This window comes from Xyrauchen texanus, chromosome 8 (assembly GCF_025860055.1).
Source record: "Xyrauchen texanus isolate HMW12.3.18 chromosome 8, RBS_HiC_50CHRs, whole genome shotgun sequence".
Classification (NCBI taxonomy): domain Eukaryota; kingdom Metazoa; phylum Chordata; class Actinopteri; order Cypriniformes; family Catostomidae; genus Xyrauchen; species Xyrauchen texanus.
The window spans coordinates 41,094,987-41,111,792 of NC_068283.1; the positions used below are offsets into that span (position 1 = coordinate 41,094,987).

Sequence of the window (16,806 nt, forward strand, 5' to 3'; positions counted from 1 at the left end):
CCAATCTAGATGCCGGACGCCAGATAGAATTTGTTTCTGGGTGAGCATTTTGAACGGGAGTTTGGACAAGGTCCGATTGAAAACTCGCAGGTCCAGGATCGGTCGTAAGCCGCCGCCTTTCTTGGGTACAACAAAGTAAGGGCTGTAGAAACCCATCTCTGTTTCGGTTGGAGGGACAGGCTCTATCGCGTCCTTTAATAGAAGGGAGGCGTTTTCTTCGCGCAGGGAGTGGGCATGTTGGCCGTGTACTGCGGAAAAAAGTACGCCCACAAAGGGGGGCGGAGACCTGGCAAACTGAATTGTGTAACCGAGTCGAACTTTTCTTTTTTTGGTCCGGTGCAGCCAGCGTGACGGGTTGGGCAGTGAAAGCCACGCCTCTAAGCTCCGTGCTAGGGGCACCAAGGGGACTAGTTTTTTGGACGTACCCGGCGGGGCTTCGCAGCGGTGTGGAACAGGTAACGTGGCGTCGGGAGGCAACGTGGCGTCCCGAGGCTCTGGTGCTGAGAATAAATTCAAAGCACTTACCTTGCTCCGCGCACCCGGCAGGGGGCGGGTTCGTGACTGAGGAGGAGGTCTGATGCTGGCGTCCTCTGGACTCGTCTGAACCGGCCGGCCGGGGAGCAGTCGTCGGGCTGAAGGCGGGGACACCGCGTCCATGGAGCCGGGACTGTTGAGGCCTGAAAGCAGAGCCATGTGCCCCAGAGACAGAGGAAATAGCTCTTTTATTGAGAATTTGGGTACCGCAGCCCCCGTTAAGGGGTGCGGCAAATGAAAAAACAAAAGATTCTCCTCCCGGCCCTCCACCGGGGGACGGCGCGGTCTTACCACCTCCGGAGCTAACATCTAGGACTCTGGGTGCGTTGTCTCAGGAGCGCCTGGGAGCCTTCCGGGTCCTCGAGGGGGTCCGTGAGACAGGGGGCGTGCGCTTCCCGCGGTTTGCTCGACGCTGGGGCTGAGAGCTGGGCCCGGGTTGAGGCGGAGCAGGAGCTTGTCTTCTGGCCGCGGGAGGACGCCCTCGGCGAGCAGATGGGGCATGGGCCGTGGCGGCAGGCTTGCGGCGAGGCGTGATGTGTGAGATGGCCTCCGTCTGCTTCTTCACCGCGGAGAACTGCTGGGCGAAGTCCTCGACGGTGTCGCCGAAGAGGCCGAACTGGGAGACCGGGGCGTTGAGGAAGCGAACCTTGTCGGCGTCACGCATCTCGACCATGTTCAGCCACAGCTGTCGTTCCTGGACCACTAGCGTGGCCATCGCCTGCCCGAGTGCTTGCGCTGTGACCTTCGTCGCTCTCAGGGCGAGGTCGGTCGCTGAGCGTAGTTCCTGTAGCGTGTCGGGATCAGGGCCACCCCCGTGCATGTTGCGAAGAGCCTTGGCTTGGTGGACCTGCAGGAGAGCCATGGCATGCAGGGCGGAAGCGGCGCGTCCGGTGGCGCTGTAGGCCTTCGCTGTCAGCGAGGAGGTTGCTCTACAGGTCCGGGAAGGGAGTACGGGGCGACCTCGCCAGGTGGTAGGGGTACCGGGGCATAGATGGATCGCAACCGCCCTATCCACCTGGGGAATCGCCTCATACCCGTGGCACGCTCCGCCGTCGAGGGTGGCGAGGGCGGACGAGCCTGTGGCGGTGTGACGAGTGGAGAGGGGTGCTCTCCACGAAGACGTCAGCTCGTCATGCACCTCCGGGAAAAACGGAACCGGGGGGGCGAGGCTGTGAGCGGCGCCCAGACCCCAGGAACCAGTCATCCAGCCGTGATGGTTGTGGGGAGGATGGAGGGTTCCAATCCAAGCCCACCCTGTTGGCTGCCCGGGAAAGCATGTCGGCCATCTGTGCATCAGCCTCAGCCTGGGCGTGCAAGCCCGAAGTTGGCAGCCTAGGGGAGTCCTCAGCATCAGATGCCGCGCCCTCCGATGCCGCGGCGGGCTCATCAGCTTCCATGGCAGGAGGGTCGGCCGACTGGCTGTGAGGCGAGTCGCCGGCATCTCGAGCACGGACGGGAATCAACAAGCGTGCTGGGGCGCGGGTGGTCTGAGGGGGCGTACCCGGCGGAGCTGCACCCGCTGCCATCCCCAAATCGCCTCCATCGCCAACCGCATCGTCCTCAATCCCGTGGGAAGAAGGAGCAATGCGGGGTGCGGCTGGAGTGGCGTGCTTACGGTTGTAAGCCAGCCGCGACTGCAGCGTTGACATGGTCATGTCCTCGCAGTGAGAACATGAGCATCCACAAATGCAGCCTCGGTGTGATCGCAACCCAGACACACGAGACAACGCCTGTGGCCGTCTGAAGCGGAGAGCACTCTACCGCATCCAGGAACAACACAGGGGCGGAAGGGCATCTTTATAAAGACGCGTCCTGAAAAGGACGTTCACGCCGCTGTGTTTTGCTCTTTTAGAGGAATTACTCTTTTAATAATCACTCTTTTATATATAAAAAGGACTCGTGAGAGTTCTCTTTTAATTTTTCTGCACTGTCGAGCGCTCAAGGGCAGGAATGCACAGCCGTGCAAAGAGGAGAAAGCCGCTGTTGTGCGCCGTGGAATCCAACAGCATGCAGCAGAGGGATGACAGGAACTCAGTGTGTTGTGCAGCAATCGCAGACACGACCATCGGCTCCGAAGAAATTTTCTGAATGAACTCCCGTATTTGCGCCGCTTAAATACCTGTATGTCCGGGGGCGGGACATGCAAATACTGGTTGCCAACTCTCATTGGCCTTTTTTCATAGTTCAGAGGTGAATATCGGCGCTCAAGAGAGACCCCTAGTGTCGCTTCTCTGACACAACGTGGAGAGAGCGACAGAAGGGGAACCCTGAGAGGCGGAGGAGCCCTGAGAGACTCGACAGGCGAAGCCGTGAGAGGCTTGAGGGGCGGAGCCATGAAAGACTCGAGGGATGGAGCCCTGAAAGACTCAAGAGGAGAAGCCGTGAGAGGCTTGAGGGGTGGAGCCCTGGTAGGCTCGAGGGGTAGAGCTCTGGGAGGCTTGGGAGGAGGAGCCTTGGGAGGCTTGTGAGGTGGAGGCCGCGAGGGCTCCGAGGGGCGAGCAGAGGCTGGCAGAGCCGTGGAAGACTCTGAGAGCGGAGCAGAACCCGGCAGAGCCGTGGAAGACTCTGAGGGCAGAGCAGAACCCGGCAGAGCCGTGGAAGACTCTGAGGGCGGAGCAGAACCCGGCAGAGCCGTGGAAGACTCTGAGGGCGGAGCCGAACCCGGCAGAGCCGTGGAAGACTCTGAGGGCGGAGCCGAACCCGGCAGAGCCGTGGAAGACTCTGAGGGCGGAGCTGAACCCGGCAGAGCCGTGGAAGACTCTGAGGGCAGAGCAGAGGTCGGTAGAGCTGTGGAAGACTCTGAGGGAACCTCTGCGGTCTTGAGCACAAGACGAGACTGGGGAGAAGGGGCCCTCTTCCTTCTCTTACGTCTTCGGCCAACAGGGGGCATGGCCATGGGGACGGTCGAGGCTACAGGCCCTGGCTCGCTGACCGTGGCAGACATGGGCGCTGGCTCGCCGGCCGTGGCGGGCATGGGCGTTGGCTCGTTGGCCGTGGCGGGCATGGGCGCTGGCTCGCTGGCCGTGCCAGGCTTCGAGGCTGGGGCCGTGACAGGCCTCGGGATTGGGGCCGTGTCAGGCTTCGGGACTAGGGCCGTGTAAGGCTTCGGGACTAGGGCCGTGTAAGGCTTCAGGACGGGGGCCGTTTAAGGCTTCAAGACGGGGGCCGTGTAAGGCTTCAAGACGGGGGCCGTGTAAGGCTCCAAGACGAGGGCCGTGTAAGGCTTCAAGACGGGGGCCGTGTAAGGCTTCAAGATGGGGGCCGTGGTGTGGAGCGCTGGTTCAGTATCTGCCTCTCCCACAGTAAACGAGGAACCAGCGTACAGTAGGGCGAGGTCAATAAACTGAGCCAGGTTGAGGGAGCAGCGACCACCAGGCATTAATGATGAGGTTGGCTCATTCAGTCCACTTTGAAAAATGTCTTTCAGAGCCACCCCATCAAAATTCACCTTGTACGCCAGGGCACAAAAATCCAAAATAAAAACCTCCAAGGGTTGACTCCCCTGACGCAACCCCAAGAGTCGGGCCGCTGGCTCCATAATGTCGAGGGCGGGGTTATGAGTTACACAACCGCTGCCTCGCATAAAAAACCCTTGGTTAGCGTCAAAGGAGCCATACAACCTCTCCGGGGATGGAGAGCTCACGGCACTCAGAAATGCACTGGATGCATAAACGGGCTCGGGGGCAGACACAGGTGAAACAGGGTGACATAAATCAGACATAGTGCATACCTGCTGCCCCCGGGCCGTGAGCGCGTGGTCCTCTCTCCACACTTTAGCTCCTCGCGCCGAATGTGACGTGCTTCTCTGCTCTAGTGAGCTGCGCGAATCCTTAGCGCGAGGCATTGTGACTGTCAACGGTGAGGTTGGTTATTTTGTAGCGAACACACACACACAAGATGAGACAGTCACAATGTTGGATGAAACTGCTTTTAATGTTATTAAAAGCAGTGCAGGCAAAAGTAAAAAACAGGGTAAATCCAGAGTAGAATAGTCGGGGTAGCGTAGGGTCAAAAGCTGGGGAATAAAACAGGATGTATACAAGAGGGGACTAGAGGGAGCAAAAGACAGGGGGACAAGAGGAGTTGGCAAGCTAAGAGGAAGACAAGAGGAGGCAAAACTAGACGAGACTAGCGGGGGGGCAAAGATGCGGGAAACCAAACACAATAACCAACAAGATACAAACAGAAGGATAGTGTATTTATAGGGGCGAGTGCAGGTGTAAACAATGACAGGTGACGAGACGAGTGCAGGTGAAACTAATGTGTGGGGATAGAAAGCGCGTGAGTGCAGGTGGTCATAATGTTCAGGCTGCAGCGAGTGAGAAGCGAGCATGAGTCAGAGGGGGGAGATATTTTACGAGCGAGAGCTCGTAATAGCTAAACCGGGCGTGGAAGCCCGAGGGAGGAAAAAGAGCATACGAGCTCAAGGGGGCGGAGCCAGGGAGCGGGAAGCGAGCACGCTCACGGAGTGCATGTGTGCGTGTTCGCGGAAGCGGAGATGGGGCAGAGGAGCGGGGTTCGTGACAATATGCATCCATGATAAGATCTATATTGGATTATGGCTGCATGGTATATGGTTCTGCAAATAAATCTAATTTAATTAAATTGGATATAATTCAGTCTCAATCTCTAAGAATTTGTTGGGGAGCATTTTTGACTTCTCCAGTTTCAGCTCTTCAAGTACAGATGGGTGAAATGCCTTTGCAGATAAATATTCAACAATTAATGGTGTCTTATTGGGTAAATCTAAGAGGTCAGAGTGGGAATCACCCTACAAAAATGGTATTGATGCCTCTTTGGGAATATGAGAAGAAAGAGTGCAATAGTTTTGGATGGAGTGTGGGGAAATTAGTAAAAGTTATGAGACTGGAAGAATGTTGATATGCTCCAATAATTCCATTATCACCAGTGCCATTGTGGGTTATGCCCCAATCAGAAGTTGATCTAAATATATTAGAAAGAAGGCAAAAGGTAGGTCCATATGAAGCTGAGGTATATGATGTAAGGGATTATGTGTGATGTTTGGGTGGCTGTGACTCAGGTGGTAGAGCAGGTCGGCTGCTAATCGCAGGGTTGGCGGTTTGATTCCCGGCCCACTTGACTCCACATGCCGAAGTGTCCTTGGGCAAGACACTGAACCCCAAGTTGCTCCCAATGGCAGGCTAGCACCTTGCACGGCATCTCTGCCGCCACTGGTGTGTGTGTGAATAAATCTAATCTGAATGAGCAGAAGTCAGAAACAAGACAAGATATGATAATAGAGATTATTCAAGAATTATATTGACTTAAGCAAAATAGTATAAAGGTACAGTTGTTGTGAGTTATGACTCATATTGTGTTGAGTGGTAATGAAGAGGCAGATGTTTTGGCAAAAAAGGCCATAGAGAGAGAGATTTGATAATATATTTGATAAAGAGTTGATATCCAGATTCCTTTTAGTAGGTCAGAAATAAAGTCAGTAATCAAAAAGAATATTCTGTAATTATGGCAACAGTATTGGGACACTGACACAAAAGGTTTGTATCTTATACAGTCAGTAGTGGGAACAGGAAGAGCATCAGGTGGGAGCAGATTTGAGGAGAACATCATTACAATATTAAGTTTGGGGTATACATGGTTGAACAGTACAAGGCACTTAGTATGCAAACATCCAACAGGTCTATGTGAGGAATGTGGTGTTAATGAAACAGTTGAACATGTTATAATGCACTGTGGGAAATATACTGTTGAAAGGAATGAGTGGAAGGATGAACTAGTAAATAAGGGTGAGCAGTTCACAATAAAACATTTACTGAATCCAGGTAGAAACATAACTCAATTATTGCTACAATATTTGGGAAGTACAGGTTTGCAGGTTAAAATTATTATTTATAAAAAAACAATTTTCATTTATTTTACCCCTCCATGGGGGCTGAGTGTGGGAGCTGAACACGCAGCGCTGCCTCTATGCGGGTACAAGAATTAAGGGTTGTTGTATGTATGTTGGTGGTATAAGGTAAATCAGGAGATTGCATGTAGAGTATCAATGGTCCATTTGGGTGATATGTGGCGGTAATGCACTTATGTGTCTGCGATCCACCGTAAAACAACAACAAAATGAAGAAGAAGATGCTATTCTGATGCTTTTGATTGGTTCTCTTGTTTGAATTTGCAGCGCACCATGTCTGCCTATTACATCAATCTGAAAGCTTTAGTGTTGCCAACTTAGCGACTTTGTCGCTAGATTTAACGACTTTTCCGACCCCTTTAGTAAATATTTTCTTAAAACCACCTAGCGACAAATTTAGTGACTTTTTGGGCAAACCTTAGCTACCTTCCGTAGAAGAGTCCCCAGTACTGCCGTGCAAGTGTGAGGTCTTGCTTTCCCTCTGTAGGCACACCTCTCTTTGTTTCTACTATATTCAGTGGCTGTGTCTTGTTTGGAAGGTTCAGTATATATGTATACTGCAGCCTTCAAAGGACGTGGCCTACCTAGCATGCAGCCTTCGAAAAGCCTCAGAAATGTCTAAAAAATTCATTACACCAAATTTAAGAGTAATTGTTCAAACGCAAGTAATGTTAATTCCCAAGATGAAGTACCTCAGTAGACGGGTGCAGAGTATATAATATGTATAATTATATTACTATACAATTAAAATAAAGTAATAGACTAAAAATGCAACTGTAAAATCTATTTACTTTTCTCTTTATATCATTATAACTCTCCTAAAATGTACCTCACACATTCCCTTCTAAAGGATTTTGTTCCCTTCTCACTCAAAATACTCACACTTGTTAAAGAGAGGCGTGCTGTCATAGCAACCATGTTACGTTTCCTTTTGTACTACGAAAGCCATCTTGTTTAAATGAGGCTTGTTGAAAGGAGGACACTCAGTATACTGCAGCCTTCAAAGGACGCGGCCTACCTAGCATGCAGCCTTCGAAAAGAGACACAGCCAGTGAGTGACAGACAGAGGAGCAGCACATTCAGTTGACCGAACGGTAGCTGACACAGACGTGTATGAGCTGCACATGTGCAAACAGAGTTGTCAAGGGCCAATCACTAATCTGTATTGTTTGCTCCTCAGTTTTAATTTAAAAAAGTAATTTGACCATCATTTTTCTTTCTTATCTCTCACTGTTACCCAGACAGAGGCTGTGCACGGTGTAAGAGACATTCTTAATATAAGACTTTCTGTCGCTTCTAACTTTCTCCTCGAGTGATCGTTTTACATGTAAATATAGCGGAAATCACAGGACAGCCGTTGACTTTAACTTATGTTATAAAATCAGGGTTTTGGCAGTGCAGAGCAGAAGCTTGGAAATTGCTTGTAAGTGATTTCTGGTTAACATGTCATTATAATGGGCGGCATTTCAGTCACTATTTCATACTCGTTACGTTGTCTGACAACAGAAACAGATTTAATGGGAATTTGGCTGTTTTATAACACAGTATGTGAGCACAGAGAGTAGGAGAGAAGCAAACGGATGTAAAGGACATGATGACATCATGAATATGCTAATTAACGCCCATTGATTAATTGCTTTTATAATCCTCAACATATAAAAATGCTTTAAGACATTATATGTGCTCACTTAAACTCTTTATAATATTCTTTTACACATTTCTGTTGGCATAAGAATGAATAAATGAATGTTTTAATAAAATGTATTCATGTGAGAAACGCAAAGAGACAGACAAGTTACATCTTTCCCCAATCACAGTCAGTTTATTACTGAGCACGCGGACCTGGAATAACCCCATGATCACAAACCCCTTAAGCGCAAACCGCACAACATCTACTGGTGAACATACAGCAGAGGTTTCTTTTTGTTCCAGAACTTTTCAGCACGTACACAGTTTTACACCAGGTATTGTTCTTGATATCAGTGACTATTAAATTTCTCATATGGGGGAATCAACACCTCTTTCTCTTCAGCATGTGCAGAATAGTTTGCCACATCAGCACCTTCACAAGTTTCAATTTCAAAACAAGATACATTTCCAAAATTCTTTATTGCTGTTTCATTGAGAGAAGAAGATGTAAAAGAGCCAAAACGAACCTCTTTGTTCTTAACATCCTTATCAAATTCAACATTAGTACGACGAAAGGTTTTATGACATTGCTTTTGTGTTTCATTCAGAATCTGTATCGCTTCTGTCAACAAAAAGTGAATTGAATACCATCTGAATAATCCCCATATGTATTTTAGTTTACCATTACGAACTGCATTATTGAAATCTGCATATACTCTTCTAGCAGTGTACACATAAATGGCGATTGAATGGTTCATGGTCAAGTTATCTGCTGGTTTCGTGGCCTTCTTTTTCCCTTCTTCCCAAACTTCTTTATATGTAGGATTCTCATCGATTTCTTTCTTTAGCAATGATGTAAACACCAGATCTGACATTTTCTTTCTACAACCTTCATATTTGTCATCAACAGAATTATTTGCCATATCCAATGAATAGATCTTGTCCTTTAGCAACAGGAAATAATGAAATGTATTATCAATAGTAATGTAGCAATGTGCATATTGAATGTACAGTAAGCTTACCTGTCCTAGGACAACTTCAACAGTTAAAATGAGAAGGGGTGCAATGCTCAGCATCCTGATTTAGTAATAATTCCTCAGTGAAATTCACTTCATATAGAGTAATATAGTGCAGATGCTGAAAGACAACATCAAATACAATAAAGTTTTACAAATCCAAAGTCTAAGAATATGCGCATTCATATGCACACCACAACTTCTTACATGTAATACTTACTAATACTTTCTCTGTACTCTAATATTACATGAGAATATATAACCATGCCACCCCGAGTTATCAACTAACATCTCACTGGCAACTTTCAGAGACTAAAAACAAACACTTACCTGATCTTTCAGGAGTAAAGATGCTTCAGGTTCTCTTTGTGGGATGTTTTAGCATCGTCTACAGTATTAACATGTTCACTCATATTTATAGCCAAAGTGAGTCATTTCTGCATCACTGGTGTCAACAAACAGAATTTAGAAAATAAAAGCACATTTCAGAAAACTCTTGTACAAACAGGAATGTTTTCATTGTGCCACAGATCCAGTGTTTACACTCTCTGCAAACTAAGCAGGCTTACAAAAAATACTTTTAATTTAAAAATAAATTACAAACATCACCTTAAAATTATTTTTAAGGCAGCAAGTCAGCTGCATATGCAGCCCTGATGTGGTAGATGAGTCAATAGTTGGTGAGTTTGTTTGAATTGACTGGGGACAAAAAATTTTAAATATTTTTCCAAAAGATTCAACTCAAATTGCTTCCCCAGTCCGCCATGACAGTTGTTGTTTGAAAGAAGAAAATATGCTGTAGCGCCTCTTGTGGCAACGCTGAGAATGCAGCGCTTTCGTTCTGTTATTAATTGAGTGCTGACACATTTCACAACGCAACGACATGTGAAATCGAGCTTGTGTATCAAGGTGGATCTGCGTTCACATACTTGCATAGAGTATGTTGGATGCAACCATATGGAATTACAATTGTGTCAATAATAATGAATGTAACTTTATAAAACTGAACGTTCATTTTTCAGAAACTATTAAAAATATTCCATGCAACCAGGTAATTCTAAAATTTCATTTTTCTCTTTTTTTCCTCAAAGGCTTTTATGTGTTTGTTAGTATAATTTGTGGTTTCAATATCACATTAACGGTGGAAAAAGATCTTTATAAAATGATAAGCGTCCATCAAATATAATTTTTATATAAATACATTTAAGTTAGGTATTTGTGTATTTTCAAAATACTGTATATAAAATACTTTGTGCCATTTGAACTCTGTATAGGCTGCTGATTTCCCGTATCATCTAGTTCAGGCCCTCCAACCCCAACTTTCATGCACACGATCTGCTGATATCTATGAGAGCGGCTCCATCTAGCATTGGGTGAGGGAATTTTCTACATTCCTGCAAGGAAGTATGGAGTATGACAAAGTGAGGATGAGATGGTCAGACCAGACGGGCAAACCTTTGCTCCCCACGCAAATGAATGAGACTTGGGTACCTGCCATTTTACAGATGCTCTGACCCAGTCGTTGTCATCTTCTTTCAACTGCTTCCGTTAGGGGTCACCACAGCAGACCATCCGTGATCCACATATTTGAATTGGCACAGGTTTTATACCGGATGCTCTTCCTGACGCAATCCCCAGTGGCTGGGGGACTCTCAAATTTAGATTCTCCAATTAAATTAATCTGCATGTTTTTGGACTTGGGGAAACCAGAGTACCCGGAGGAAACTGCAATCGATCTTTTTTGCCTTCTTTCTACGAGATTGAGGCCAGCGCGGCTGGCGATGAACATGATCTGCAGCAGATAATAAATATTGCATTCACCGAGAACAATTCATTCATAGTGAATGTGGTAACCCCTTAGTTATAGTATTGTTTTAAGAGTAAAAACCAACAAAAGCAGACCATGTCTTAAGCGTCTAAGATCATCTTAACTCCGTCTCTTGTTATTTTAAGATGATTAAAGATGGTTTTGAGTTGGTGTTTTCCAAACCAGCAGATCCTCATTAAAGTAGATTTAAGTGTTGCTGGAGCTGTCCGGTCCACAGGTGCTGAAACTTTGGCAAATATGTCCATGTGTTTGTCTTCTCAAAATGAAAATAATGTGGAAATAATGACACAAATAGAAGTTGTTTGTAACCTTGCCAAAGTGTCAAATGTATGAACTATTACAGAATTGAATTATAGAAATAATGATGTCTTTAGTAAAACTGGGTTTCAAATCGTCTCAACTTCACGAGATTAATGAAAGTGACGCAAGACATGAATGTGACATGAATCACGTGATGTGGGCTCTCACATATCCTAATGTTTTGTTTCTTCACAAAGAACAGGATTAAAATGACATCAGTACTGAACTATAAACCTATAAATATGAAAGATCATCTGGTTTCAACTGCAAATAAATGTGCTTGACAACACAGAGCAATTGGATATTTGCCAAACTATAACACTGAATATGATGGGTTGAAAATGTTCACAAACATCTCTTAATTAAAATTCAATTTTACTACTTTTTAATAATTTTATTTGTGGTAATAGTGCGATCTAAATTACTCCAGTCAATGAAGCGCAATCTAATGAGCCTAATTTACATAGAAAGGAGGCGTGTTTGCGCCTTTAATATTTTTTTATTCTCATAATTTTTTACTTTAGTCTCAAAATATTACGACTTTCATCTCGTAATGCTACGACTATATTCTTGAAATTTTGACTTTATTCTCAAAATATTATTTATTCTGGATTTTTTTTTTTTTTTTTTTTTACGCAATCGTACCCTCATGTCATCCCAAATGTGTATGACTTTATTTCTTCTGCTTAACGCAAAGATTTGTAGAGGAATATCTCAGCTCTGTTGGTCATTCAGTTTTCTCTGCATCCATGAAGCGCGAGCGGCCACGAGGAGTTCCTCGCGCGCAAATCTCTCGTGCGCTTGCGCAGCTACAGCAGTGGTCTGTTCGTGTACATTTATCTGCATGTGTTTCTCGTCTAAACTAGGGCAGATTTGAAGTCCGGTAAAGTCGGAAATATATTCACAGATTCGACCTTCCCGGATCAATAACTATTAACAGAAACGTTCTTAAAATTCAAACGACTCTTTCCAACCGCAGTAATGTAGACAACGAGTTACAACCTCATTTTCATCAACACGAGCCTTCCTCCGAGCTGGACAAATTACAATGATCTCTACACACATCAGGCTGAGACACAAGCCCGCAGGGACCGTCTGCAAAGTGCAAAACCGAAAAGCGATTCTGCAAAAATATTAAATAATTTCAATGTTACACATTTTAGTGTCACCAAATTAAATTCACACATCAGTGATCTCCTGCTGGTTAAACTACAACTGAATTTAAGTTATTGAATAATTATGAAAGCGTATATATTTCTGTAAAGATTATATTTTCCTGAAGAATGGTTGGCCAATAGTTGTTCTTTTCCATGCAGTTACAATGAATGGGGTCTGGTGCTTTCAGGCAGACCGGAAAGTATTCCAGAGAGCCGATAAAAACATTTATATTCACTGCTTTTTGGAGGTACTGTATAATTTGGGAGAGCTAAGAATCCTGGACAGACAGGGGGCCCCACAGAACACCAGAGACTTCCTGCAATTTCCTTGTGATAAATGGTCCCTTCACACTGGTTAGCTAAAATACTTGATAATAAAAGATGATCTCATGTGTGGGATCCCTCTTGAACAGATCAGCACGACTCACACACGTCCTCAGAAATCAGGCTTGACTAAGTGCATAATAGTGCATTGCAGAGAACAAACCTGAATTGAACCTAGAATGATCTACTTTCAAGCACTTTGGAGACATCTCATAAAACATCTCATAAAACCAGACAGCCATGATCATCTAAACAGCAATGAAGAGAAAAAGACAGAAAACAAAATATGTGCCATTACTTTAACAATGCCAACATAACTGTAGTAACTATGATCTGACAGACATGTTGGTAGATTCATATTAAAACTATAAAAGGAAGAAGTGTACTTAGTTTTTAGTTCGGGTTTGAATGTGTTTAGGCTTCTGTTTTCTCAGAACCAAACGCTTTAGTTTGTTTTATAGAAACCAATGACGAGCCGTCCGTGATCAAACTTGTTGTTACAAATGAAAAAGTAAAGGTCCCTTTAAATCCTGGACTTCTGAATTATGGACCAAGCTATCATGCTTTTATTATTTTGATTATTGTTGTTGTTTTGTTCTCTTCTAATGATCTTGTGGGGAAAATCTGTTTCTGTTCATCTTTAGATATTCCAAGAGATGACTGAAATTTAAAAACATTTAAAACAAAACAAATCCAATATTTTCATGAGAAACAAAATTCCAACTCACTACAATTCCACGATCAAACATCCTAAATGTATATTTAATGTATTACAGTCATTTATTTAATCCCAGTAAATCTGATGGTTTATTTTTCACTTTAATTGATCAGCAATGTTTTGCATATGGGCAATTCCAGCTTTATGGACGTGACATTTTCAATGAAACCTTAAAATAAAACTCCATATTTAAAGTACTCATTGCCAGATGTGGTGGAATGTGGCCCCTCCCTCTCATCTTCGTCGCCCCACCTCTTATGGCCGTCCTTCAGCCAGGCTCAGGATGGGAGTTGTGCAGGAGAGGAGAAGAGGAACATAATTAATAAGCAGAGGTCGGGCCCCCTTCCCCCTCTCATTTGCCGCCACTCCTCGCACCGTGGACCAGAGAGGGGAGTGTGTCCGTCCGACGGACCCAGCTCAGGCATGGTCATTCCAAAGACACTATCCCGCCCTTCACGAGCCCCGTCTAACCAAGAGGATGCAAGGTTCCCCCTTTGGTTTGAACACTATCCACTTGCATTGCGGATGTGACAAAAATGTACACACGTTTCTACACATGCACAATGCAGATATAATAACAATAGTTGGCACTCCAAAGAACTTGCAATATTTATTTATTTTTTATTCATTGTAATTTTTTCACAAAACCCAACATTACAGGTGACATATCTTCGATTCAGACATGACAGTATATAAATCAATATAATCAACTGATAACTGAGCAGAATACAGGTCATACACAACATCTATAAGAGGTGACGTGACAAGTGCCGCATTGTTCCGTGTTCACATGTTGGACAGATGGTGTGCTCTTATCAGTTCATGTAAAGTGAAACTTGTAAAGTGCTGCAGATTCACCTCAGAACATTTGAAGTTATTGTAAAAAGAATGTAAAAATAAACATCAAGATTTTTGATCATTTGTTATTTAATAATTTTGCACCACAGAAAGAGGATATATGGAAAACATAAACATAAAACACTGAATCTTTACAATCGTGCTGTAATTTAATTCATGTAATTAATAGAAAGGAAAGTTACATAAAACCTTCAACACCTTGATCAAATATCAAGACAATTAAGTTTTGATAATAATAAATCAAATGACTTCTTGTTTTAATAAATCATCACTTCTTGCATGTATAATAAATGCATCTGATATACAGACTAATGAAATAAATGCATCTGATATACAGTCTAATGAAATAAATGCATCTGATATACAGACTAATGAAATAAATGCATCTGATATACAGACTAATGAAATAAATGCATCTGATGTACAGTCTAATGAAATAAATGCATCTGATATACAGACTAATGAAATAAATGCATCTGATATACAGACTAATAAAATAAATGCATCTGATATACAGACTAATGAAATAAATGCATCTGATATACAGACTAATGAAATAAATGCATCTGATGTACAGTCTAATGAAATAAATGCATCTGATATACAGACTAATGAAATAAATGCATCTGATATACAGTCTAATGAAATAAATGCATCTGATGTACAGTCTAATGAAATAAATGCATCTGATATACAGACTAATGAAATAAATGCATCTGATATACAGTCTAATGAAATAAATGCATCTGATATACAGACTAATGAAATAAATGCATCTGATGTACAGACTAATGAAATAAATGCATCTGATATACAGACTAATGAAATAAATGCACCTGATATACAGTCTAATGAAATAAATGCATCTGATGTACAGACTAATGAAATAAATGCATCTGATGTACAGACTAATAAAATAAATGCATCTGATGTACAGACTAATGAAATAAATGCATCTGATGTACAGACTAATGAAATAAATGCATCTGATATACAGACTAATGAAATAAATGCATCTGATGTACAGTCTAATGAAATAAATGCATCTGATGTACAGTCTAATGAAATAAATGCATCTGATGTACAGACTAATGAAATAAATGCATCTGATGTACAGACTAATGAAATAAATGCATCTGATATACAGTCTAATGAAATAAATGCATCTGATGTACAGTCTAATGAAATAAATGCATCTGATGTACAGTCTAATGAAATAAATGCATCTGATGTACACTCTAATGAAATAAATGCATCTGATGTACAGACTAATGAAATAAATGCACCTGATGTACAGACTAATGAAATAAATGCATCTGATGTACAGACTAATGAAATAAATGCACCTGATGTACAGACTAATGAAATAAATGCACCTGATGTACAGTCTAATGAAATAAATGCATCTGATGTACAGACTAATGAAATAAATGCATCTGATATACAGTCTAATGAAATAAATGCATCTGATGTACAGTCTAATGAAATAAATGCATCTGATATACAGTCTAATGAAATAAATGCACCTGATATACAGACTAATGAAATAAATGCATCTGATATACAGTCTAATGAAATAAATGCATCTGATATACAGTCTAATGAAATAAATGCATCTGATGTACAGTCTAATGAAATAAATGCATCTGATATACAGTCTAATGAAATAAATGCACCTGATATACAGACTAATGAAATAAATGCATCTGATGTACAGTCTAATGAAATAAATGCATCTGATATACAGTCTAATGAAATAAATGCATCTGATGTACAGTCTAATGAAATAAATGCATCTGATATACAGTCTAATGAAATAAATGCATCTGATGTACAGTCTAATGAAATAAATGCATCTGATATACAGTCTAATGAAATAAATGCACCTGATATACAGACTAATGAAATAAATGCATCTGATGTACAGTCTAATGAAATAAATGCATCTGATATACAGTCTAATGAAATAAATGCACCTGATGTACAGACTAATGAAATAAATGCATCTGATGTACAGACTAATGAAATAAATGCACCTGATGTACAGACTAATGAAATAAATGCACCTGATGTACAGTCTAATGAAATAAATGCACCTGATGTACAGACTAATGAAATAAATGCACCTGATGTACAGTCTAATGAAATAAATGCACCTGATGTACAGACTAATGAAATAAATGCATCTGATGTACAGACTAATGAAATAAATGCATCTGATGTACAGACTAATGAAATAAATGCATCTGATGTACAGACTAATGAAATAAATGCACCTGATGTACAGTCTAATGAAATAAATGCATCTGATGTACAGACTAATGAAATAAATGCATCTGATGTACAGTCTAATGAAATAAATGCATCTGATGTACAGTCTAATGAAATAAATGCATCTGATGTACAGACTAATGAAATAAATGCATCTGATATACAGTCTAATGAAATAAATGCATCTGATATACAGCCTAATGAAATAAATGCATCTGATGTACAGTCTAATGAAATAAATGCATCTGATATACAGACTAATAAAATAAATGCATCTGATATAC

General features: G+C 42.7%; 2 protein-coding genes across 2 annotated transcripts in view; both read right to left on the reverse strand.

The window, feature by feature from the left end:
* LOC127647439 (NAD(P)(+)--arginine ADP-ribosyltransferase 2-like) overlaps positions 1-16,806 on the reverse strand; it is a 157,909-nt gene that overhangs the window by 38,821 nt on the left and 102,282 nt on the right. The gene's annotated exons all lie outside the window — the stretch shown is intronic.
* Positions 8,401-8,973, reverse strand: LOC127647442 (ecto-ADP-ribosyltransferase 5-like). The gene has a single exon (XM_052131673.1). It carries the CDS (start codon positions 8,971-8,973, stop codon positions 8,401-8,403), a length of 573 nt encoding a protein of 190 aa, XP_051987633.1.

Coding starts and splice junctions, on each gene's coding strand:
- LOC127647442 (XM_052131673.1), bottom strand. CDS start 8,973: ATGGCAAATAATTCTGTTGATGACAAATATGAAGGTTGTAGAAAGAAA.